At 42.7% G+C, this 25,072-nt stretch overlaps 2 protein-coding genes across 4 annotated transcripts in view; one reads left to right on the top strand and one right to left on the bottom strand.

The window, feature by feature from the left end:
• The first annotated feature begins 1,134 nt into the window (after positions 1-1,134).
• Positions 1,135-3,526, top strand: LOC116385520 (fatty acid-binding protein, intestinal-like). The gene is made up of 4 exons (XM_031851046.1): positions 1,135-1,330; positions 1,830-2,002; positions 2,137-2,244; positions 2,350-3,526. The coding sequence occupies exons 1-4, from the start codon at positions 1,264-1,266 to the stop codon at positions 2,398-2,400; spliced, it is 399 nt and encodes a 132-aa protein (XP_031706906.1). The 5' UTR covers positions 1,135-1,263; the 3' UTR covers positions 2,401-3,526.
• Positions 3,527-8,371: 4,845 nt separating this feature from the next.
• LOC116385404 (RNA-binding protein with multiple splicing-like) overlaps positions 8,372-25,072 on the bottom strand; it is a 32,260-nt gene continuing 15,559 nt past the window's right edge. Inside the window, exons 4-9 of one of the 3 annotated variants that reach the window (XM_031850837.1) lie at positions 24,650-24,712; positions 21,896-22,046; positions 19,617-19,744; positions 18,012-18,075; positions 11,237-11,356; positions 8,372-10,667 (exon numbers count right to left, since the gene is read on the bottom strand). In XM_031850837.1, coding sequence (XP_031706697.1) covers positions 18,013-18,075; positions 19,617-19,744; positions 21,896-22,046; positions 24,650-24,712 — 405 coding nt within the window. In that variant the 3' untranslated portion in view covers positions 8,372-10,667; positions 11,237-11,356; position 18,012. Of the gene's footprint in view, positions 10,668-11,236; positions 11,357-18,005; positions 18,076-19,616; positions 19,745-21,895; positions 22,047-24,649; positions 24,713-25,072 lie in introns of all 3 variants that reach the window. The other 2 variants (XM_031850835.1, XM_031850836.1) reach the window with 2 other exon arrangements.

Raw genomic sequence — 25,072 nt, 5'->3', positions numbered from 1 at the left:
ATGTATGTATGTATGGATGTATGTATGGATGTATGTATGGATGTATGTATGTATGTATGTATGGAGGGATGGATGTTCTCTTTCTAAAACATATTTGATTTCTCTGTGTCATTCAACTGCCCCTCTGCTAATGCTGGTATATTAAAGTGGAGTCTTGAGATGACTGTGAGGACTTGAGGTGTAAACAATGTATTCAGTATTCTCTCAGTGTCCATGTCCAGCAGTCCAGCTCCGAGTACACAGCTTTTCCTCTCAAGAATGCAGCGATAGTGCCCCATTGTCCAAGGACACAAGTTGAATGACAACTACTTTGTCGCTTTAAAGAGCAGTGCCAGTGTTGTTATTTAACACGCCTTTTCTCATTTCTCAATTCGAGAAGTTTGACTGTATTCTCTGACATTCCAGGCATCCATTGGTTTCCATCAATTCCTGTACAATGTGAAAATCTAAACAATAAGCGCAGTTGAAATGTCTACCATTCCACTACTGAGCAACTTCTTCCCACTGATGAAGACCATGTGATACAGTTGAAAGCCTCAGAAAAACATAGGCAGACCTTACTTTGGGATGGGTTTGTCACTATGAGACAAACTTTTAAAATCAATTTGTGCTTGAACTTACAAAAGTGAATGCAGACTTGAAGTTCACAGATTTATGGTGGTATGATTAATGTTTATGGTGTTACAAATTTGCAAACACTTGGACTTATATGGTCCAACTGTCTATTCTGGACAAATGTAGAGTTTCCAGTCTTATTTTTAAATACTGGGCCACTGCTCATTGTAAGCAGGCCAGCTCAAGTTGTCAGTGTCAAATAGAAAGTCCTTTAGGACTCATTTTCATGCCAGGCACAAACAGGGCCACAGAGAAAAGATGGAGGCACAGAAAGGGGCTCAGTTGGGTCACTGCCAAGGGCAGCCGTTAAAGCAGCCCACTCAATTCCCCCCCCTCCACCTCTCCTGCAGAACAGTGCCACAGTGTTTAACTGCGCCAGACTAACTGAGAGAAGTTATTTATCAGTATATCCTCGAGGTCGTGCGGCAATCGTCCTGCGTTTGACACAGTCTGTAAAAGGCCACATCAGCAGACAGATAATCTGTGAGATAAAGAAGAGCATCTTCCATGCCAGCTCGGGGAGGGGGGGGGGGTCTGGGAGGGAGAAGGGAGGGGTGTATATAAAGGGAGGCCAACGGGCATTCGCAATCCCACGGTCTGCCTGTGCTTCATCACCAGCTGCCTTCAACCCACAGCGAGCCTGCAGCCATGACGTTCAACGGAACCTGGAAGGTCGACCGCAGCGACAACTATGACAAGTTCATGGAGCAAATGGGTGAGTGTGTGTGTGCGTGTGTGTGTGTGTGTGTGTGAGAGAGAGCCTGAATGGGTCACCGAAGTCATGCTGTACTTCAGCTCCATTTTTCTGCTGAGTCCGGCCTTCTGATCTAATTCATGAGAGCAATGCATGTCACCGTGTCGTGTGTTTCCATGTAGTTTGACATCGCTGTGTGAGTATTACACCGAGCAGTGAGGTGTTGACAAGCGTGAGGTGTTTATGGTGCTACCCATAATAATAGCAATAGCTAAATAAAGATCTTTCTTTGGACTTGGACACACTCCAATAGATTTGGAAAGCGGACGAGTGAAAACTTCTAAAACAAATTGAGTCTGAGATAAATTGTCATTTACGATTAAATTCAATTTGACTTTATTTCAGACACGTGGGTCCATATAAAAAAATATCTTTTACTATTTACTTTCAATAAATAATCTTCATTTCATCCCGTAATTGAAGAAATCCAGCTACATGTTATATTTCTTTTCTGTTTAAGGTATTAATATCATGAAGCGAAAGCTGGCAGAGCACGACAACCTGAAGATGACCATCGAGCAGACCGGGGACAACTTCCACATCAAAGAGTCCAGCACCTTCCGCACTAAAGACATCGACTTCACCCTGGGCGTCCCGTTCGACTACAGCCTGGCCGACGGCACTGAAGTCTCAGTGAGTGAACTAAAGTGGTTTCGGACATTATAAAACCAACAGCAGCAGGTGTTACCAATGATAATACAAATATACACAAAAGTAACAGAACATAAGAAGAGCACCAAAGAGCTTCTATGTATATTTTTAACCAGGGTACGTGGGAGATGGAGGGTGACATGCTGAAAGGCAAATTCACCAGGAAAGACAACAGCAAGGTCCTGACCACCACTAGGGCTCTGGTGGGAGGAGAGCTCGTACAGGTCAGTAGATCAAGATGTATTTCATCAATAATATGCAATATGCTCATTTGTTTTCTTTCCATAAACTAACACGCCTCTCTTTTTTTTTGTTTTTACCCCATGCAGAGTTACAACTATGAGGGAGTGGATGCCAAGAGGATTTTCAAGAAGCAGTAACCTTGTGTCTTAAGTTCATATTTTTTATTTTTATCTAGATGACACATAGATCTGTATTGTTGTTTTTTCTAACAATGAGACATGGCTAAGTCAAGTGTGTTCTACGTCAGACACCTCACAAATGTGGTAACATTTTCCAGAGTGCTGAGAGAGGAATAGCTTTCCGAAGCGTCCCACTGTAAGTAGCGATGTAAAAATGTCTGGAAAACGAAATGGCTTGAAGCGAACCTAGAAAAATAAACAGGTAATGATTGTTCGACTTGACGATATCCTACTTAACTACATGCAGCTGGGCAGGCAGGTGGACAAAATCAGATAATCAACTGAAGTATTCAGTGTGAGGGATGACGACGCCTAAAGGAGAGTATAACAGAAAATCCGTCACCATGTCAGTGGAATGTGCCTTAATCTTAGCAACCAGTCTGCCAGAAGTGGCCAAAGTCTCTTGTGGTATCTAGCCATGCAGATAGTTTGGGTTTTTGGGTTTTTCTCTGCCAATATTTTTATATAATTGTCTCTGAGATGTATATTGCCACCCTACTACAAAAGAGGAGAACGGAATTTTGTTTGTGTTTCTCCCTGCATTGAAAGGTGTCATTTAAAAAAAAAATTCAACAGCGGCTTTTGTCTTTTCAGAAGCCATGACCCAGTTACTCATGATAATCCACAGAGCACGTTGCCAACAGTTTCCAGAGGGAACTACTTCATTGGTACGATGTAGTTCCAATGAAAGCCGTCCTTGTGTTTGTGGATTATCCAAGGCAACCGGTGCTTTGTTTCTGGAGATGCATGCTACTGTTGAAATGTAATTTTCAACACTGTGAGCAATACCAAAGGAAATTCTTCCACCTCTACGGTGTTAGGGTGGACGCATGAATCTTAGACATGAATACCTCAAAATCTGGGCGAAAAAATGCCATAAATATCAGCATGATTAGTTCCAGCTGGAGTAAGGATGGACCACAGCTACTTAAACTTGACTTCACCGTGCTTTTAACTGCATCAAAACAACCCCATCTAATCCCACACTGGACTGCATCCTTGTGATGGGAAGCAGTACACCATGACATAATGTATTAATGGTTCTTATATATTGTATTGTCTGTAACAATTAAACAATTTTCATGAATCACTTGTGTCTTGGTGTTATTTTCAAGTTTTTTAAAGAGGCAGTGTGTAGGATTTAGAGGCATCTAGTGCTGCAGTTTCAGATTGCAACCAACTGAATACCCCGCCCTCCACTTTCCAAGACCGAGGTAACGTGGGCCACCGAGTGCAAAATGGTGGTATCTTTCAGGACCTTCGCACGCCTTCTTCAGGAGCAACGCAATTCGGGGTTTTACCGTGGTTTCTCAAGCGTGTCGGAGAACTCTCATGGCCTTCAGGTAACGTAAACATACCAAAAGGCCCTCCCAAGACCCAGTGTTTGATTTAATTTGTCCTGATCTACAGTAGAAACATTGCTGTTGCAACATGGCGGGCTCCATGAAGAGGACCTGCTCCCTTTGTAGATATGAAGGGCTCATTCTGAGCTTATGAAGGTACGATTCTTAGGTTCAGGTGATTATACATTAATGAAAACATAGTTATGGATATTATAGACCATTGCTGCCAATAGGTCCCCCAAACACACTGGCCCTTTAATGAATGAATGAATTATTCAAGTTTAACTGTTGCGCCAAAGGTCTACAAACTTACAGGTCATGTTGCCTCCAAGTCAACTTTTATCAAGTGATTAAGATCAAAAATCCCGTCTTGTGATGACATTTTACGAGCATAATAAGTTCATAGTTCTTGTCTTGATTAAGGGAAGGATAACATTACCTCGGCGTTACAGATGCCGCTTTAAAGTCCCTCCTACATAGCCTGCAGCAGGGTCTTGTGCTGTCATGTGCTGGCCTTTGGGTGCTAGGGACATGAGGATTCCTCACATGATGACGATGAAGAACATGTTTCTTTCTTTGCAATGGTGAGAGGAAAATAAAAGTATATGCATTGAGCATCTCTGACCACAAGAGGGCGACATGTTTCTACTTTTACTTTAGAGTCGATCCATTAGATACTTCAGCACAGAATGAAAGTTGTAAATGTGATTTAAAATGTTTTTAAAACTCTTTTGGATTAGCGTTGAGTAGTTTTAGGAAAACAAATAGATAAAGGTGCTGCTTGATGGAGAGACTCTGCTGCTTGGGGTAAATCTTGGGATACTGGGGTTTGGAGTAATACTTGATCAAATGGGTAAGTGCTCCTCAATAGTTTTAACCAAATATCATTTGGCCCTGCTGTGTGTCTTCTTTTGCTGGATTCATGAAAACCATTGCAGGATTTAAAATAGACCAGAAGATATCTTCCAAGCACATTTGATAACTACTAAAAAGGAAAGGTGTCATCCCCACGGAGGCCCATCTAAACCTGGACAGCCTGAGATGACATCTAGCATCAATCGACACCCCCCCCCCCCCACTGAGGCCTGAGTGTCACTGTCTTTCATGGAGGTATAAACCCACCGCGCACAGGGCTAATCTGGTAGAGGCGGGGCTGCTTTGAACACCGGTTCACCCCTGAATCCACCACGGGGGAGTGGAGTCCTCTGAGACCCCTCAGATGCTGTGAGCCTGCAGATTTTAGTGCAAGGAGAAATGGGTTGGTGGGTCTCTGACTCTTATGCTTTCCATCTCAGCAAGACTGTAGTTGTGTCCAGTCTTCCAGTTAATACCAGATGTGCTTTGGTATACATTCAGCCCATCTTTGAAGAATTCACATGCATACAGTACATTTAATGTATACAGATGATTACTAACATCAGGATGTACAGTGTTCTTTTTACTCCACCACATTTATATTACACTGGTAGTTACTGTTAAGTACATTTACTCAAGTACTGTACTAAAGGACAATTTTTTACATTATATAGGGTTGTACATTTATCTCACATGTATAGTTACTATATTGTTTCAGATTAGGATTTTACATACAGAAATAGTTACTTCTACTTCAGTAAATTACGTGAACACTTCTTCTTCCACATAGATTTTACACTTAAAGTGGATTAAATGTATCAAATAGGTTCCTATAGTTTAAACACACCACGAGTGTAAACAGCAGTTGAAGTGTTTTGAATGCAGAACCTCGACCTGTAATGGTATATTGTACATTGCGGTATTGCCACTTTTACCAAAGTAAAGGATCTAAATACTTCTCTCAGCACTCATTATGGGAACAGTGTCCCGTGTACTGTAGCTGATTCCTGTAATGTGTCTTCATAACCTTTGGGTGGCGCTGTCGAAGCCTTTATTTTCTGAGAGAAAGGGCCTTTGGTTGTTCTATGATGTCATCCTCAGTCAAGTTATCATATGACACACACCCTATTTGTACAGGCAGACACACGCACACACACACACACACACACACACACACACACTACATAATTATTGGATCTCTACTCAGATTATGAAAACAATATCTCTATGTACTTATCCAAGGAGTAGACTGGAGCAACATGAAATCAGTGAGAAACAGGGAAGTTGCGGGAGCGTTAGCCCTCAGTGTTTTGATTGCTGTGAGACCGAGGGAGCAGGGGCCCACTCAAGGGAGATAGAAGCCGTGGATGAGCAAGGAAGAGGAGGAGGAGGAGGAGGAGGAGGAGGAAAAACAGTGAGAGGTGGACAGAGAAAAGACTGAGAGTGAGAACGAGGGGAGCGCAGAGAGGACAGTAGAGGGAGAAAACACTCCATCACCCCCCCACACCTGCTGTGAAATCAAATTCACTGACTCACTCTCAAGTCGTCAGCTCATCTGAAAACTGTAACGATCAGAAAGGACACCAACAGCGCGGTGGGGAGTGTCGGGGCTTTTGGTTGGGAAAGCTTTCCAGGAAGACAGAACCCCCCCCTTATGGCCAATCACTGTTTAGACAATGACTGTGCAGACAGATGAGTCACCAGTTAGTCAGTGCTGCACACTCTGTGAACCTTTTCACAATGCCTTGAGACTTGCGGGCATTATTTCGGATTTATGCCGTTGTACATGCTCAGAAGCGACTTTTACCAACCGTGGGAATACGGAAGTGTTATTATTATGATAAGTACGGTAAGTATGACGATGATGAATTTAAGTTCAAGAAAATAATGACCAAACTGTTCACTGAGGTCACTTCCTCCTATGCAACTATGAAAATGCTGCTGTTACAATGTCTTGATAATGTTAGATAATCTAGATATATTATAGGTAAAACAATCAAGGTGCAAGATCCGAGGTTGGGAGCATTTCGGTTGTTTCTCAATGGTTCTCAACATGTCGAAAGTGAGCCAAAAAAAGGCATTCTGCTTTTTTGAGGAGTTTCAGGTCACAGCTCTCACTTTGGCTATAAAAGGACCGGGTGGATCGCCGTACCCCCCCCCCCCCCCCATAGGACTCACACAGCTGTAAGCCTTTTCCAAGTCCACAAAAACAGAAGACTGGATGACCCCCATGACCCCAACAGCCCTGCCAGGATAAAGAGCTGGTCCGCTGTCCGCGGCCAGGCCGGGATCCGCTTTGCTCCTCCTGGATCTGAGGTTCTACAATCAGTCGGAGCCTCCTTTGCAGCACTTTAGAATACACTGCCCCAGGGAGGCTGAGCGGTGTGACTTTTAATTTGAAGAGGGGAAATCTCTCATTGGTTGAACTGCTGACAACATGTAAGATTAAATTGCGACAAAAGGTCACAAGTAGACGTTTGCTTCAAAAAGTTTTGGAACTAGAGCGTTGAATGAATCACGGCACCGTGTGTAACAGCAATGTATGATAGCACACCGTGCCTATGCCGGTAAGCGGTGGTCAATGTTTCACCGCAGTGGGCAAAGCAACACAGTAGATAGGGAAATGAATACAAAATACAGGCCTCGATCGTTCAGTGCCGAGCAAAAACAGACACATTTCAGCAAGGACATTTAGTCTGGCACGCCACGGCTGGAAGAGGACGGTTGAAACGGGACAGAAACACCTCTTTAATGGACTCGTCAAAGGGAGTAACACCATTACAAAGTGTTGCCAGTTGAGGCGTCCGCATGCGATGCAGATATTCATCTATATGTCCCCTCGCCCCCCCCCCCCCCCACGCATGCTCACACAGGCGCTTTTATCCCCCACTTTACTCCACTCTTGACACCCTGCGTGTAGCCCCTCCGGGCACGGACTGGAGCGCGTGTCATGTGAGAAGCCGCTGCATGCCACCCGGTGTGACCGAGCAGACAGAAGAGAGCTGAGGCCGCAAAGACAGTTCCTGAAATTGGCTGTGGCCTCTGTCTCAGGAGTAGCCAGCTTATGGGTTAGGCGGGCTATTCTTATAGAGGGCAGCGAGAGGGCTCCAGCTCCCCTGGTACACAAACCACTTTATAGGATCCCACATCATGTTTTTGATGTGGGGGAGGTGTTATCCAATGACAAGTGTGAGGGAAAGGAAGAGGAGCCTTACGCAGGTGGATTTCTTTGTGAGTAAAAAAAGGCAAGTTGTAAGTGCAGTCAAAATGTGAAAAATGGAAATATTAATTCTCTTAGAATATGGAGAGACAAGACTGCCAAAAGGAATCAATCGGTTGGTGGAAAAAAAAAGAGGAAAGCTTTTTCACCTTTAATAAGTTGATGGCATAAATCAAATCATTAAACTGCGACTTCTACTTAGCTCACACTCTTTTCAATTGGTCCACTGATGGCACGCACACACACACGCACGCACGCACACACACTTTCTACGGATTGGAGGTTAAATAATTATACTGATATTTCTGTTTAGTCTTTGAGTATTTATGTAACTGATAAAAGATTTGATGATGTAATGATTTATGTTTTTAGCTCATTTGATATTTTTTTTAAGAGCTGTTTGTCAGTTTGGTTTGGTTTAAAAAAACACAAAAAACCCCCAAACTTAAAACAAACCTCACGAGGCACTATCCCAATCACATTCATAAAGATGAAATAATGTAATAACGACTGCAGGGATGACGTTAATCTTTAATGGCAGACGGCCTGAAATGTCTTCATTTAACATTTTCATAAAAACTCATTTTGATCACCTTTTTTTTTTTTTTTGGTTTCAAACAAACAAACCCTCTGCAATTCACTGAAATACAGTTTCTCCTCACAGCGGCTAAAGTACATAAATATCAACAGTACTGTATGCATTAGGAAAAAGAAAAGAAGAACACGCACATGCCGTGAACATGCACAGAACACACAGGTATGCACATGGTATACTGAAACCATTGACAAAGGGAGGGATCACCATATCAATTTCCAGGAACTTCGGTACCGTACTGCTGGCAAAACACAAAAAGATCCATTCGTTCAAAGTTCCTCTCTGGATTTCACAGTGAATTATGCAGGTAAAACCGTATTCATATATCAGATACAAACACAAAAAGAAGCTCTAGAAAATTACCAAATGAATATACAATTAAACTTACAATAATACTTACAATGAATTATATGATGGGCATCTTCTAACCTTAAAAACATAATACCCATAAAAACACACACGCACACACACACACACATCTTATAAATACTTGTTCTAATAAATTTGCTGCCACACTTGGCTTTAAAAAATGTCTGTAAAAGCAAAAACTGCTCCAGAAAATCAGTTGACATGATGTGCATATTATTATTATTATTATTATTCATTACAAACACTGACTATATGATTCAACCACTCCAATATGATTGTACACACCTGGGCTAAACATTGCAGGGAAGTTTGTTTTTCTTGCAGTTTTTCCGTTTTTTGATCGTCACGTCACTGAAATGTGACTTGGCCTCATCAGAAAAAGTACAAGAGTCACCGTTTGTTTTCGTACGAATGCGACATGAATGAGGATTTTGGCGTCAAAATGTCACAGGAATATGATCACTCGATGATATGTCAAACAGCAAAAGACGTTATTGCGGGCCCAGAATACACACGATTACAAAAGATTTTTGTTTTTTTTCTACACACTCCAATCATCACTATGTAAATTTACAAAAGCAAGTTGAATCACGTTGGCTCCCTAAAAATAGACAAAAGAGACAAATTGCTTAAAGTGAATATCCTTTCAGATGCAGAGTGGCTCTTTGGAGTGACACCAAAAGAGACTTGCAGCAAAAATAAAGTCACATTTCATAAGAAATCAGACTGAGGACTACAAAGCAGTCAAAAACGGAATAATTCCACTAGCCTAGATAGCTCTCCAGTGTAAAATAAAATGCCTTTGGTCTTTTGTTTCTGGATACTGTGCCGCTGTCCTCCTGCTACACAATGAAGGAGCAAATTCCTTATTATAGCAGGGCTCAGTTTGCCATGTTTTGCAGTCTATGGGGTAACTCTACCTTCACCGGCGATGGCTCATTCCTGTCAATGCCTCTTTTTTTTTAACACATCTGATTACCTCGAACTGCGACATGACGAGCGGGATCAGGTGTGTTTTTCCACACATTGGCTGCAACCAAAGCACATCAGACAAAGGACTAATATGTTTGCTTCATCAGGTAAAGACATCACACAAAGACACACACACATGAGCAACCCTAAAACCACACAGTATGTAGAAAAGACAAGAGCAAACCCACGGGACTGCTTTGGTATAGCAGGGCGACTTACCATTTTATAATGGCACAAAACAGGAAGGGCGAAAAGAAAAAAAAAAATGTGTGGAAGTTTCTCACACACTTTTATCACATCATGAACCAATCAAACAGAACCATTTCAAACAGTCTTGATTACAAAAATACTTTTTTGTATTTCTTTAAAATATCTAGAAATGTACAGCATTGTTTTTTTTCTCACTTTTTTTTGTTGCAAAGTCATGCTTCAACATGTATTTAATAATCATAATAACATTAATATGAATGATATACAGAATAGTAATAATTATAGTCATATAATAACATTACCCGGCAGCGCTTTAGACACACTTCTATACGTCTGGCCTTTGCGCAGTGACTGCATCAAATGTGTTTGCACTCCTCTGGTGGGCTGCCTTTACACTTGCATATACAGAATGCACAGCAAGAGACCTGCTACCGTTAGGCAGGCGATGCAGTCGACTGGTTAACAAAGGGTGTGTGTGTGTGCGCCTTTGTCGTGCACGCCCGGTGCATGGAGGTGTCAGAGGAGGTGTAGCCAAAGCGCTGCCGGTAAATCTTGAGTATGTAACAGTATAAAAAAGAGTTGGAAGGACTTAGGGGGGGAGGAGGGGGGGTTCGATGTGTGATGGAGGCTGGGGTCTAGAATGTCCTGAGGCCGCTGCTGCCTAAGAGAGAGACGGAGAGAGACACAGGGAACGAGGTGAGGTTTCCATGGTCATCGCACACGAACCTTGTACACTAATGAAAACACAGGGGATCGTGCGGGAACTGTTGCACGACACAAACACATCTGCACGGCCATAAAATCACGCGCACCATAGGTAGACACACAAACACTAACGCACACACACACTGAACGCGTTTCTTGTTTTCCCCTCAAATTGTCTCGCGCTTGCCTTCCAGAAGCCAAGACCATACACGCTTTCATCCCCGACACATTTATAATGCTGTGATCGTGGGTTTGTTTTCAAAACATTTTCTGAAACATACACAGATGAAAGATGACACGCTGTCAATATGGCTTGGTGCCCGCTGTGTATTCCCGCACATGTCTTTGGCAGTGCAATACAATCCCACCTCACCCCCACCAAAACAATAAACCTGGGCTTTCACAGCCAAATCTACAATTTCATATCAGACACCGTGCCAGAAGTGAGAGGCGAGGTGAGATTTACACCTCTTGTCCGCGCTTGTTGGGATCAACGGTCATTAAAGTCCGAGCTGTAAAACTCACCGACGGTACGCTGCTCCGTGAGCTGGAGTCAGGTCAGTCCTCCTGCTTTCTAATTGGATACGAGAGGCAATCAGCAACGCCCGTCACAGCCGGCCACGGCCACCATCACACATCAGGAACCTGAGGACACAAAAGAAGGCGGAGTTTTACCGAAGCGAACAAGCTGCAACAGCATCCTGACTTCTAGCGGAGTGTTCTTGTTGTGTTGATTCAACGTGAATTGTTTAAAAACTATGTTATTGTATTTGACCACTATATATTCAGGATATTTTAAGGGATGAATACTTTCAAAAGACAGGGTAATACAATGCAACCTGCACCAGCTTTTGCCAAATCCTTCAAGCTCAAGAGCTGCACTCAAACGAGACACAAACTCATGATGTAAAGCTTCTTCATCACTGTTATGGCAAAGTACAGCTGTGTGTAGCTTTAAAGGGTCAGTCCACCAATTTAGCATTACACTTCCTTATAGTTGGGGGACTCAAAAGAGGGGAAAAAAGAATGTCCAAAATCAAAGAAGAACCAATATCATGATATTGAGTCCTAACATGAGCTCCAAAAACACTGCATTGCTACACTTCCCACAATGCAACTTGAGCTTTCATTAGATGCTCTCTGTCTGGTAAACGGCCAGCAGACATTATAAAACTCTTTTCTCACACTCTAACCAGGGGGAGTACCCCCCTTTTAGAAAGACCGTTTTGCAAATTCTTTCAAGCTCAAAGTCCAACTGTGACAAACAGGATGTTAGCTGACTATAGTCTTGAATACTTATGTTGAACTGCTGCCTAATATCCATATCTCCCATGATCCCTTTCCACCACAACTCCACTATCCGCAACACCAGCAGACCGAAGAGAAAGGTCAACCCTCCGACCCCCCTGCACCCACCCCAGATGTATCACCAAAAATAGACATGTCTTGGAGGCCCGTGGTAACTTGGGTTCGGGGAGAGGGGGACTCTTTGGAACAATAAACAATTAGTAAACGAAACATGACCTTAAGAGAAAGAAACAGAGAGACAGGCTGTTGCAGGCAATGACGGGGGGACGGGTTGGGAACTGTTCCCCCGATCAGAGAACAGTGCGTTTTTTGGAAGGGGCACGGCTGGCCTGGCTAATTCCCTGTTGCGCGTTCAATCAAGGATGAGGGAATCGATGCGCTATACAGCCGCTTGGCTAAGCTAATGCGGCGCATACTTCCAGACCACCCTATTTGTTCTGGCTGAGACGCCAAGGTTAAAGATTGGGTTGATCATTGAACATGTCTGTGCGGATTAGGGAACGGTTTAGTGATTCGCGAGCTTAATGTGTTACATTCAATAACTCGGCCCAGGCGCATAATGTGGGATAGGTAAACAAGTAGTGTTTGACAATGTGGGAGGTGACTCGGTTTCTTATGAATGTGTGCACTGTTTCCTTTTTTTTTTGTTTTCAGCTAGGCTTCATGTAGCAACTGTTCCATGTGTGCGTTATCAGTGATCATTGATCTCATGCTGCAGATGAAGAGAGATGTTGTATATCCAACATTTGAGAGTTCTTTGCTCCACGGTCTGTAGTCTAGTTCAACCCATTTACTACAAATCCCTTATAGCACACTTAACTATTATATAAAATATATATATTTGTATATATATATATATTTTTTTTTTTATATATATACTGTATATATGAAATATATGGTTGCCAGGTTGTGAAAAGCCCCATTGGATGGTATTTATCTTTTCTATTTGGAAATACTCCTGCTACAGATGTTGGTATACCGTTAACAAATGCTTCAACTATTGAACTATAGTTTAAATTCAACATATTAACAGATACAGCGCTTGTGTGATTTTCAGAAAGAAGCGGATTTGTGAAAATGCACATTTGCGTGACAGCTATAAAATATCAGTAAAATCTCCCTTCAGAAAATTCTAAAGCTTTTCTTTATATCGTCATTTTTTGGATACTACTGACATTATATTGACACACTATCATATTGGTATCAATTGCGTACATGATGATGGATTACACAACACAAGTGTGTTTCAAGAGTCTTCTCACCAATTTTCATGTCATGAGGAAAACAAGTCAAACCGAAAACTGCCTCGAAGTGTGTGACGAACACAACGAGAAAATGTAAAACTGAAGAGCCCATGTTCAAGAATGGCCCGGGAAAATGCAAAGCGCACTCAATTTGTAATTCATTAGCTGAAACTTCGTACTAACACTCGTATGGCCCCTTTAAGATCTCTACCTGTGCAGCGCGGCCATGAAAAAGAGCCACATCTGAAGCCCCTTTAATCTGGAGAAAAGCCTTTAGGCCCTGGCTGTGTTTCTCACATACCAGCAATAGCTGCTGGAGCTGGGTGGTGATGAATGCAGCTGCTGACATGTATCTAGCTCCTGAGACCCAGTGCAGGGACAAGGCCACAGTGTTGCTATACTATGTGTGTGTGTTCATGTGCGTGTGTGTGTGTTATGTGTCAGTAGGGGGGTGAAGGAATAAAGTCCCACTTCCTTATTAGAAGGGGCCCCAGCTGGCCCTCAACTCTCCAGTGGGAGTTAGTCCAACTTTGTACAGGAACCATTGGTTTTGTCGGGCTATTGGCCAAAAAGCTCCTCAGGGCAGACAGCCAGACACACACACACACACACACACACGCACACACGCACACACACATGTCTCTCTCAGGCTTAAACACAGGCATGCATGATACACATACACACTACACTCCCCCACTATGTCTTGTCAGATGGAAAATCCGGATTACCTTTGCCTGCAGTTCACAAGGCATTAATGTCCACTATTAGGTTGTCTTTGGATCTAGCTCTGTGCCGGAGCATGAATGTCAGATATAATTCTGCTTCACAAACATTCACATGAATGACTAGCCTAAGCCTCCCGGGGTATTACAATAACAAAAACGTACAATGTAATGTATTTTTAAAGAGTCAACAGTGTGTAGCGACCAGCTCCAAAATTGCATGAAGGGGAAACTGCTGCAAATAAACTTTTCAAAATGGCAAACCCGTTGACAGGCAGGTGATTAGGACAACTCATTACCAGCGATGACTTAAAGACCCCTGAACACTTCCTCACTTTCAGCTGTTCACACACACACACACACACACACACACATTCATGTCTCCCACGGTTCGACTTCCTAAGGCGAGCCACATACTCTGACCGTGAGTGGTCCCAGTCCGTCAGATGCCGAGACAAACACTGACCGACCACAAGCCTCTCAGGACTGTGGAGCTGGGAGCGTCTTTGAATTCCCATTGTGGAGGTCTGCTGTCACCCCGCCGCGTTTTCGGCATGAGTAACAATTCACAAGCGCTGCCTCTTTTTCAATGCGCACGACCCATTCGCAGCGGACAGATTGTACAACAGCGGGCGCAACACAGGCAGCTTCTCCCTGTAACCTCAGTTTCAAGTGCATTCTTGTTGTCGTGCAGCTAAAAATTGTTTCAAAGTGTTTCACAAGCGCTGTGCTTATAGCGGATTGCACTGCACAAAAAAGTAACACCCTCGTCGCAGCCCCACATCAAGACATCAAGTAACTCTGTTTCTGACTCAACTGCAGCCATTGAGCAGACCAGAAGGGCCAAAAAAAACACAAGCGGTTTGTTTGCAAAGCTGCAAAACATCAGGGACAAACGGAGCAGCAAGGCTAACTCAACACTGACAGTTGACTGTCGGAAATGACCAGCAATTCTTCTTGATTTATGGTTACCATACAGATACAGTGAACCATGAATACCATTAGATTTGACTATATATTTACTTTGGAGATATAATGTCACAGTGTGATTCCGCCATTATATCACACTTTTAAGTCACGCTCTCATGCAAAGTAATTCACATTAAATGACCATGCTAATGGAAAGTGTATTGTGGACCAATCTCGGATTGTTTACCAACCGCAAAGGTTTGTTAGCTTGATTGACACACATTATCGTATGGTTAGCAAATGCCAAGAAGTCTGTGTTTTGGAAATGATATCTATATTTCAGTTGTGGATGAACTTGTTCAGGTTTTGAGACATCTCAGTCTTTTGGTGGTAGATTCTCACCTCGATGGTACTGGGATGGCAGCAGAGACTTCAATGACAGATATATTCAAACCTGGACTAACTAAAACAAAAACTAAAGATAAAAATCAGATTTTTCTTTTAACATTTGGATGACCTGAACCTTTTTGATCGTGTGCGTGTTGTTGTGTGTTTTGCCCGGGCCTGTGCGCTGCACACTACATAATTTGAGTGTGTTGCTTAGGTGTATACCTGCTGCAGCGGCCTCTAATTATCACAGTATTCTGGCTGGATGTCTCAGCTTCACTTCACCCTCCACTGAGAGCCGGATGTGGGGATGTTGTTGTTTCATTGAGGGGCTAATATCCACTGGGGCAGCCTGACCGGCCAAATGACTTCCTCCTGGTTTGATAGAGGAGTAATTATTTCCTCAAAGCCCCTCCCTCCTCCTCTCCCTTCCTCCTTTTACCCCCCTGACAGAGACGGAAACCCCCAAAACATCAAATTACTCAAACGGCTTTGTATTTTCTAGTTTGTTTAGTGCTTAGAAATAGATAAGTCAGCAAAGATGCAGGGTTACAAGGTTGACTACAGGACTAGCAGCAATCAACAGCTTGATGAATATGAGCCTCCACGCTAGCCACCCACTCCCCATTCACTCCCTAAGGGGTCGGGAGAACATGTTTCTTCCTGTCCCGAGAGTTGGAGGGAGGCTACTGGTGACAGTGTGACTGGCGCCGAGTGCAAACACACACACACACACACACACACACACACACACACAGACCCAGTCAGCCAACAGAGATACACAGACTAGCAGGGGATTTGTTGTGCTCTGTGGGTTTGTTTTTCTACGAGCACGACGGCGTTGAGTTTGTCTGAGGTAGATGAGCGAGGCACATGTGCAGTGTTGCTCACGCATGGTTACAGTTGCCTCGTGTACTTATCTAAGCACTTATTAGAATCCAACTGCTCTGCTTCCTGTCTGCAGCTCCAGTAAAAATGAATTCATCTGCAATTTATTTTAAATACAGCCCCATGGTAATCATTTTTTAATAAAGATTCATAAGAATGGCCCTTCCGGCAATAACCAGGTACCTCAGCAGATCATGGTGCGTGTTCCACATTTACGACCTCTTGGAGCATCACATCCTCCGTCTCTTTCTGCCTTTATAATTCTCCACTGTGCACTTTGTCAGAATGCGGAAATGGCCAAAAAGGTTTTATGAATTAAAAAATGTATTTCATCCTGCCAGGGTTTGACAAAATGACAAACATTTCCTAATATCTGCTGTACATTACCAACATTATCATAGGACAATATTCAGTGGGGGTTTTTTTACGCGTGCACAATAATAAACTTTCCCTCACATAAGTGCAATGAATATCAGGACTCCTTCCAGAAGGCAGATCTGTGGAACCAATAAGTTCAGCATGTTTGATCTTAATGGAGAAACAATTCAGTGAAAAAAAGGTGATTTTGTTCTGAAATCAGTACATGAGAAGTGGTGGAAGAAATATTGTGATCCTCTATTTAAAGCTGCACTAGTCAATATCTTTACATTAATGGCGGATGAAATGACGTACAATGTGAAAGGGCTCACAGATAATCATCATCAATCATCCCTCAGCTCTACAGAGCATTTGATCATTTTCCAGCTCATCGTTTTATTTTTCCCACCTGCAAATGTACTGTTTGGGTTCACTCTTACCGCTTTCATTAACACCGTTTCCAGATACAACAAGTGTCTGTTTGCAGCGAAAAACGTTCCGATAAACCCGGCGTCAAATGGTAGATATAGAGTTAGCGACTAGCTAATTATTAGCAGCTAAAAGAGCAAGATATCAAGATCAAGATGTATTTAGAGTTAAGACTAAAACAGAGCTAAACTGAGAGTAAATATTGGACTTAGAATGGTCAGCTCACCTGATGCACGACTCCAAATGAACACGTTCATCACAGCATCATTAGGTGATAGTATGCCAATGTAGTGAAGTAAAAAGTACTTCTGAATAACAAGTTGGCGAAGTAAAAAGGTAGCATAAAATAGAAATACTCAAGTAGAGGAAGTACCTCAAAACAGTACTCAAGCCCAGTGCTTGAGTAAATGTGCTGAGTGACTTTTGACCACTGGTTATAACATTACCTATCAAAGCAGCTGATATTAGCATTCTGTTTTATTAAAACTTTGGAATAGGAGCTCGTTGTATATTCTGTTTGACGCACTGCCTTTGATGCCTCAGATCAAGCATCACATCAATGGGAAAAGTCGACCCTCTGTACCTTGTGACCTGAGTGGGGAAAACAGTGTTCCCCTTCATATTGCATCTTTCATATCTTACGATGGTGTGCGAGGACCGGTTGTGGTTTCATTGGCCCGCTGGGCTTTAAAGTCCCACATTCACTTCTAAAAGGCTAATTTGTTTTGTGTCCGTATTTGAAATCAACTAGCAGTAAATGTGACTAATTACTTGGTTAGTTTGGCGGTAAGCTGGTCGGAGGTTTCAGAGCAAGCAGAGGGTGCTCACTTGACACACACACCACGTGCACAGAGTAACACCCTGTGATATTCCCCAACATATGTTTAGGAATACCTCTGTGCCTGTTTAAACAAAGTGTCATAACATTTACTAAAGGTTTTTCATGGCACGGCGCAATGTGCACCTCTGGTCGTGTGCACTTCTTGGTCATTGGTAGGGCCATGTGTGTGTGAGCGTGTGTGTGTGTGAGTGTGTGTGTGTGTTACTCACACATACTTCAGCAGAACTGCCTGGACTTCCATCCCTGAGGAGTTCCATCTGCAGGTGGGAGCCAGCGAATCTAAACACACATACATTAATACACACGCACACATATATACAAATATATTAGTCTATACAATATATCTTTGTACAAACATACATGTAATATTCAATTCAGAATACTTTTCCGTAGTAAAAGTACATTTTTTTTATTCCTGTAACATTTTTAAAACATTTAAAAGGAATTATTGCCAGCGGCTGGTTAGCTTAGCTTAGCATAAAGACTAGAAAGAAGGGTTAACAGCTCACCTGGCTCAGTCCAAAGCTAACAAAATCCAGCTACAAGCACCTCTTAAGATCATTAATTAAAACGTTGTATTTCATATGTTTAGTTCAAAGTATAAAAACTATTTATGAGCAATCCAATAACATTACTGTACTCCTGCTGAAAAAGATGACAGCAGCTGATTGACCAGGGAGCTAGAAAGCTGAGCCTGTTACCACAAATTAGATTTGATCATTTAGTCTTGTGCGTGTGTGTGTGTGTGTGCCGTAAGACCTGTTAATATACATATATTTACGTCTGACATCTGCATCTTCTCAAGGTCAGAAGGGTTTATAAGATGCAAACATTACTCACAACCCCCTCTTGAAATCACAAAGCCAGATGTCGGGATGTTGTGTGTGTCAGTGCTCACATAGCCAACGCATATAGAAAATGCCAGCTAGGCAGATTCACCTCGCACTCATTTCAAATTCCGACATCATCTGAGCTTTAAAGTCTTTGCTGGGGGCCTTTATACCTAAATAACCTTAGTATCTGCATTATATATGACATCTATAGACCCTCTAGCAGAGATAAAAGACGTTAATAAACCCAGATACTGTAACAAGTTAAGTACTGAGAAATCATTGCAAGCTTCAAAAAAAACAATCAGCAAACAAGAATTCAGAAACAGTATGTCTAATACTGAGATCTTATCAGGGTCAGCCGGCACCAAACACTCTCCATGAGAGGAATTTCAAGAGATCAATAAGGAACTCTCATGTGAACTCACAGTGGAGCAGTGCAGATTAGAAGGTCTCAATAAACTGGATCACGGTTGGTTGAAAAGTGGGGGATTTGATTAGTGAAGTGGGCGATGGTCAAATGATGACGCACACCTTTCAAACCACTGAAGCTTTTAGTTGTTCTGATGGTGCCACTAATTGGGATTAATAAAGTCACACGGTATGAGTGAGAGTCAGAAAGCTAGTGATTGGTTGCAGTCAGCATTAATTCAACGTCCACTGTATAACCCTGTGCCATTTTAAACTATACAAATAGCTATTTTCTCAGGGAACATTGAACTACCCCTTTGACTTCAAAACAATACATGTTTGACCAGCAGAAGTAGAGCTGGACAACTAATCAGTAGATCGGTAAATCTGCAAAATACAGAGACTGGGTGGCGTGTGCTCTGAGGTGCGTCTGTGGTATGGAGAAGAGAGTGATTTCAGGGCTGACGGCAGCAGTTGTTTGTGCGGTGGGCTCAGGAAGAGGTGCGGGGCGGAGGTCGAGGTGGTGGTGGTGGTGATGGTGGTAATGGTGGAGGAGGAGGGGACGGGTTTGCAGGTTACCTGAGCGTGGAGTGAGGAGGGGTAGGTGAAAGCGGGTGGGAGGGCCTGCGACAGCTCCGCCGGGTACAGCGGGTATGAGGCCCACACATCTGGGCTGCTGGGATATAGACCAGGCACTGTGAGCTCATCTGTGGAAAGAAGAAAAAGGAGGAGTGGAGTGAGGAGAGTGGCCAGCGGATGGGTGGGTGGCTAGAGAGACAGGGTGGAGGCGGCGGTGGCGGCGGAGGTGGTCGTGGAGGTGGACTACGGGGGGGGTATGAGTTATCCGAAGTAGCTTCCTCTCGTTTCATTTCCTGAAACCGACTGACCGTTTGCTAAACCCTCAGACAGCGATGTCCAATCATTGCTTGGCATGGCAGACCTGTCAAGCCTGGGGTTTCTCAACATGCCAAAGCGGTGTAGTGAGAGCGATACTACTTGGCGGAATTATTTGGAGGATGGAGTGTTTATTTTTTCTGCAAACAAAAAAAGCAAAAGTGTATGGAATGAATTCAAACATGTGTTTATCTGCTCAAGCCTGAGCTACAATCGATAGCATGTTCATCAGCTAGCTTACTACCTACAGTAGCAACCGCGGCTATTAGATTTGGGGCATTTTCGGCAGCTCTGTACTGCTTTTCATTGGATTTGGGGAAAATTACACTCCAGCAACCCTAGCCAACAATACCAAAGACAACCATGCGTTTGCCTTTTCTCTATAACTGTAAGGGAAAACATACAGTTTGAAAAAGCATAATCTTAAATAGTTTTCTTATCATACTAAAAATACTAGGATTGTCTAGCTCTACACTGCAATACAAGAACAACGCCTTTTATTAATTTGGCATTACACTACGTGTCTTCTAAGGGTGCATGCACTGGTGATTAGTGGGCCTATTTGGCGCAATACCTTGCCTAAAGCTAGTATGTAGCATCAAGTGCATATCTAAGACCCCTTTTTACCCCAATTCTTGTTTTGAAATGAGTCAGAAACATTACTAAATCAGCCGGAGATGGCGTTTTGAACCAACTCACGAAACTTACATTGGCCTGATTATCTATTTAGCTACAGCTCCGACAATCGTCGTTCTTCTGCTTGAAATCATAGGCACATTACTTCAAAAGTATTTCGAGTGGTAAGTCTGTCTCTATTATTATTCTAAAACTGCATATGTCCCGTGTAAGAACGGAAAGCTTAACAGGCGTAGCAACACGCGCTGAGAGGGCGGGGATTACCAAACAGTCAATTACCCTCCCCTTAAATCTAAAATGGACTTAAATCAGGATAAAATGAGAGGAAACCATCCCAGATATGATGAATTACTCGAGTCGAGTGGAAAGTGGAAAAAAAAGGAGCATAGTGCATGAGTGAAGAGATAGGTGACGGTGCAGAGTGGTACAGAGTAAGTGTACATTTTAAATGCAGAACCATAAGAAACATTAGCGAACCATCAGATAGCCGCACAATCTTAAGGAGCGTTTTCCCTGTGCTCTCTGTGTCTCCTGCTCAGTGTTAATCACAACATGATCAGAAAACTGGCTGATTTAAACATCTCTTATCAGGAAATGACAGCAATTTCTCTCCTGGTGATTACGTCATGGTTTCATTTATCGTTTCCTTCCATTTTCCACTGAGGCCCCCAAGTACACACCCTCTCTATCTCTGGCGAAAAAAAGATCCAAGATAAGAGCGGTCTGGTCATTTAGGAGGAATGTACAACCACAGCTGGCCTATGTTCAACTATCAATGCCTGATTCTTGCAGAATCCTTTAACCCCTCAGAAAAAATATTTAACTAAATGGAGAATTGAAAAGTACAGAGCTGCATTGGCATATTCAATCCGCGCCTGATACTCAAAGGCTTTGATTCTAAATAATTAGAGCAATGGCTAAATAATGAGCATGAACTGTTTATGAGTCATTAATCAAGCAGGAGAGAATAAGTTGTTTAGGGGGTAGAATGCTAATCAAGTCAACCCACTACGGCATAGAATCTGATTTCAAACAATTATTTTATCATCAGGATTTGGGGATGATTTAATTTTGGTTACAGGTTTTCACATAATGACAAGGTTTCAACGAGGGGAAAAAAAACACTTCACCAACAAAAGAAAAATCAGCTTTTCACTGTTTAGCACTCGAGTCTTCATTTCTCATGTATAGTCACAGCACAACTTCTCTACTAATGACCAATAATGGCTCACAGCTGTCCAGTCGCCCCAAACAATATCAAACTAATGGCCACAAGGAAGCAGCAACACAGACCAAAAAGTAAGACGACAAATGTTCGGAGTACTCACATGGGTCTCTGCTGATGAACTGTGGCCCGGGGCTCTGCTGGGAGGGAAGGGGGTTGGGGGTGCCAACCAGCTTGTTCTTGGCCATCTTGGTGTTGGCTTTGGCAAACTCCAGCCGAAGGGTCTGGGGGATCTCTGGATCAAACCGGACCCCCTGAGATCAAACGGAAAGATGTGTTAGCAAAAATATTGTTTCTTAGCAAGCGTTCATGCATGCTCTTGAAATAGAGTAGATTTTTTTATATATTCTGTTTTTTTTAATATAACTTATATTGTTTATTATCATTTCTATTCTTACAAAGGTTTAAAAGGTGAATATCAGATTATTTTTTTGTGAGATAGAATCAAACTCTTGGCAGTAAAGATAACCATGATTTTAACGTATACTTTAACACTGGGTATTTCAATTGATATATTTGATGATTTTCGGAAGTTTCAATAGTTTTATAACCTGATCAAATTTGAGTATCAACTAATTTCCTGCGAGGAGTAACAACATATTTATCGAGTTGTTCTTAGATATCCCATGTTTTCCTGGAGGAATTCTCAAACTCAACACATAATGATGACGCTTAAAGAGTAATTAGTAACAGTGTAACTTAAAAAACTGTAGCTTAAACAAGAAGATTCATTATTTTGTTCACTACTGAATTGGCGATGTTATAAATAAAGAGCAACTGCTAGACCTGATAGTTTTGTGCCTCAGAGTAGCGATGAACCAGACTCATTTAGACCTAATTCAGTGGAGATAGTTCTAATGCATGTCTTCCACTTCAGTCTCAGTCTTGTTGTGTGTTGTTTAGATGTCCATTGGGACCTGGCGGATATCTGGCATTGACACGTTTGCTTCTTTTCATCTTTCAGGATTTTATTATGAAATTAACCGCCAAAATCTCAGTCTCAAGGAGACATTTTCAGTTGCTCAGACTATGAATCCTGCTGTAATGAAAGGCTCACTGTGGATCATAGTGTTATCCCGGTTGGACGCAAGTGATGACCGGTAACTCCCACAAATGAAAATCAGAACCCGATGACACAAAGCTGGCTGGCGTAGGATGTCATTCACACCACGGTCAGACAAGCCACGAGGCCCTCGTTTTTCTCTCCCTACTGAACTCTGTAACTGTAACCTAATATCATGACATCAAATCCGCCATTCGTCATGACATATTGTCAGCATCACCGCTTCAAGCCAGCCAAAACACTCTGCCAAATTCTTGAGATGCCACATCTAAAAGCCTTCAAAAAAGCCAAGTAAAGGTTGCTTTCTCTCTTACAGTTTCATCTCCGCATGTGCAGTAGTTCAAATGGTTTTTTTCTCAGGGAAAACAACAAAAGTGACATAAACTGAGGTCTTTTTCATCCAAAAATAAATCAGCTATTTGTTTGCCCGCTGTGGAAGCGACAAGGCCTGGAAGAATTTCACCAGCAACTGTAAGCACCCTCTAACATATAGGAAAACACAGACGGTCCGATCAATGGAGGAGAAAAGTAGTAAAGAGTAAAGTTCTCTGCAGCTAAAGAGAGAGAGAAGGTTTTCTCTGCTTGTCCCTGCAGGCTCCAGCAACACTGAGCTGAAACAAGCGAGGGATGACTCTTCTCATGAAGGGGAGGGAATTAACTAGGATTGCCTTGGCTCAGTGCGCTCGCAGCTTCAGCCAGTCGAGGCTACAGAGGTATAATAAGGTACAAGGATATAATGAGGCCCGAGCACATCTCGAATCTCTACCTTAAAATGTGTCTTACGGCTCCTTCGCACTTGCTTTGTTTTCGGTGATGATCGTAGCTGTTGCAATGGTGTTGTTGGGAGAATCAAGTGTTTTTAAAAAGATATCTGTTCCGCTTTGACGGGAAAACAAATCCCCCTTCCTTCCCTCTGTCTTTCTCATATTTCAATATGCAGATAGATGTTTGCAAAATCTGGCTTATCTCCATATGACCCCCGGGACGCTGCTTTCCCCGAAAAACAAGAGCACTGTTCAATTCTCAGCCCCACAGAGCGATTCTATGGGAACAGTCTGACTATTGTTGGCTCGTAATAAGATGATAATTTTTATACTTTTCTTCAACTCTCTGCTCTGCCTTTGATGCGCTCCAAAAAAACTCAATGAAAGTTGACAGACTCCACTCGCGTTGTCACAGTCCCACTTTAGGAGGATGATAAAAAACGGATCTTTTTTTTTGTGACGAAGGGATGGAGAAAAACTTAAGAAGCATTACGGTAAAAGATGTGGTGTGTATCTAGACGCCTTAAAAATAAAACAAGTGGGAAAATAAAGCAGGGCGAGAGCTGGTGTTCATTACGCTCTATCTGTGCTTTGTTTCAAGAGAGCTGAATAAAACCCTGTGAGGATGGGCTCTCTTTCATATTCTGCCTCATCAAGGCTCTCTTCTGAGCTACATTCTGAAATAAGTGAGATTAAAATTAAACCCTCGATCAATATATGCTATGTATATGTAGAAGAAGAGCTAATGGTCCTCCTGACCTTGCAGGATCCATGGCAAAGCTTTTAAGAAAAAGGGCTTTATTTATCCAACCAGAAACACGTATTTAGAACAGCCACGATATGTTTGTCTTCACCGCCTTCTTCGTCTTTTTTTTTTGCATGCGATAGAAAATGTAGAAATGTCTGGATTTCCCTGTTATCAGATGCATTTGCACAGGAGGCAGAGAGAGATGCAATTTTCGAGTCATCACAAGATATGCTCGCGCCGAGCCGGTGCTTGAGAGGAGCACGAGGAGGGCATGACACTTACGTTCAAGGCATTCTTAGCAGCCTCCGCCTCTGATCGACTGTCAAAGCTGACAAACCCCACTGGCTGGGGAGACAAGAAGACAGAACAAAAGAAAGAAACATGGTTTAAGGCAGGAAAACTGAGTCGGCATTTCTGTCTGAGTGACATGGACATGTTTTTCTTTTTTATTATTTCATCTCTTGCCCTGTTTATAAAACCGTGGCGACAGAGAGAGAGAGAGAGAGAGAGAGAGAGAGAGAGAGAGAGAGTGGGGGAGAGAGAGAGAGAGAAAGAGAGAGTGGGGGAGAGAAATGGAGGCTGGCCGCTAACATGTACAAGGAGAGTTCATCATTCACCTCCCATATGCCCAAATACGGGCAATGTGAGAGCGAGAAAGTGCGTGAGTGAGTGAGAGAGATGCAGGGGGGGGGGGGGGGGGGGGGG

The sequence above is a fragment of the Anarrhichthys ocellatus genome, unplaced genomic scaffold, assembly GCF_004355925.1.
Source record: "Anarrhichthys ocellatus isolate YVR2014 unplaced genomic scaffold, GSC_Weel_1.0 scaffold11, whole genome shotgun sequence".
NCBI lineage: Eukaryota > Metazoa > Chordata > Actinopteri > Perciformes > Anarhichadidae > Anarrhichthys > Anarrhichthys ocellatus.
The sequence above is the reverse complement of the archived record's forward strand: the minus strand, read 5'-3'. Positions and strand labels throughout refer to the sequence as shown.

Coding starts and splice junctions, on each gene's coding strand:
- LOC116385520 (XM_031851046.1), top strand. CDS start 1,264: ATGACGTTCAACGGAACCTGGAAGGTCGACCGCAGCGACAACTATGAC. Junction 2,003..2,136: donor CCGACGGCACTGAAGTCTCA/GTGAGTGAACTA, acceptor ATTTTTAACCAG/GGTACGTGGGAGATGGAGGG. Junction 2,245..2,349: donor TGGGAGGAGAGCTCGTACAG/GTCAGTAGATCA, acceptor TACCCCATGCAG/AGTTACAACTATGAGGGAGT.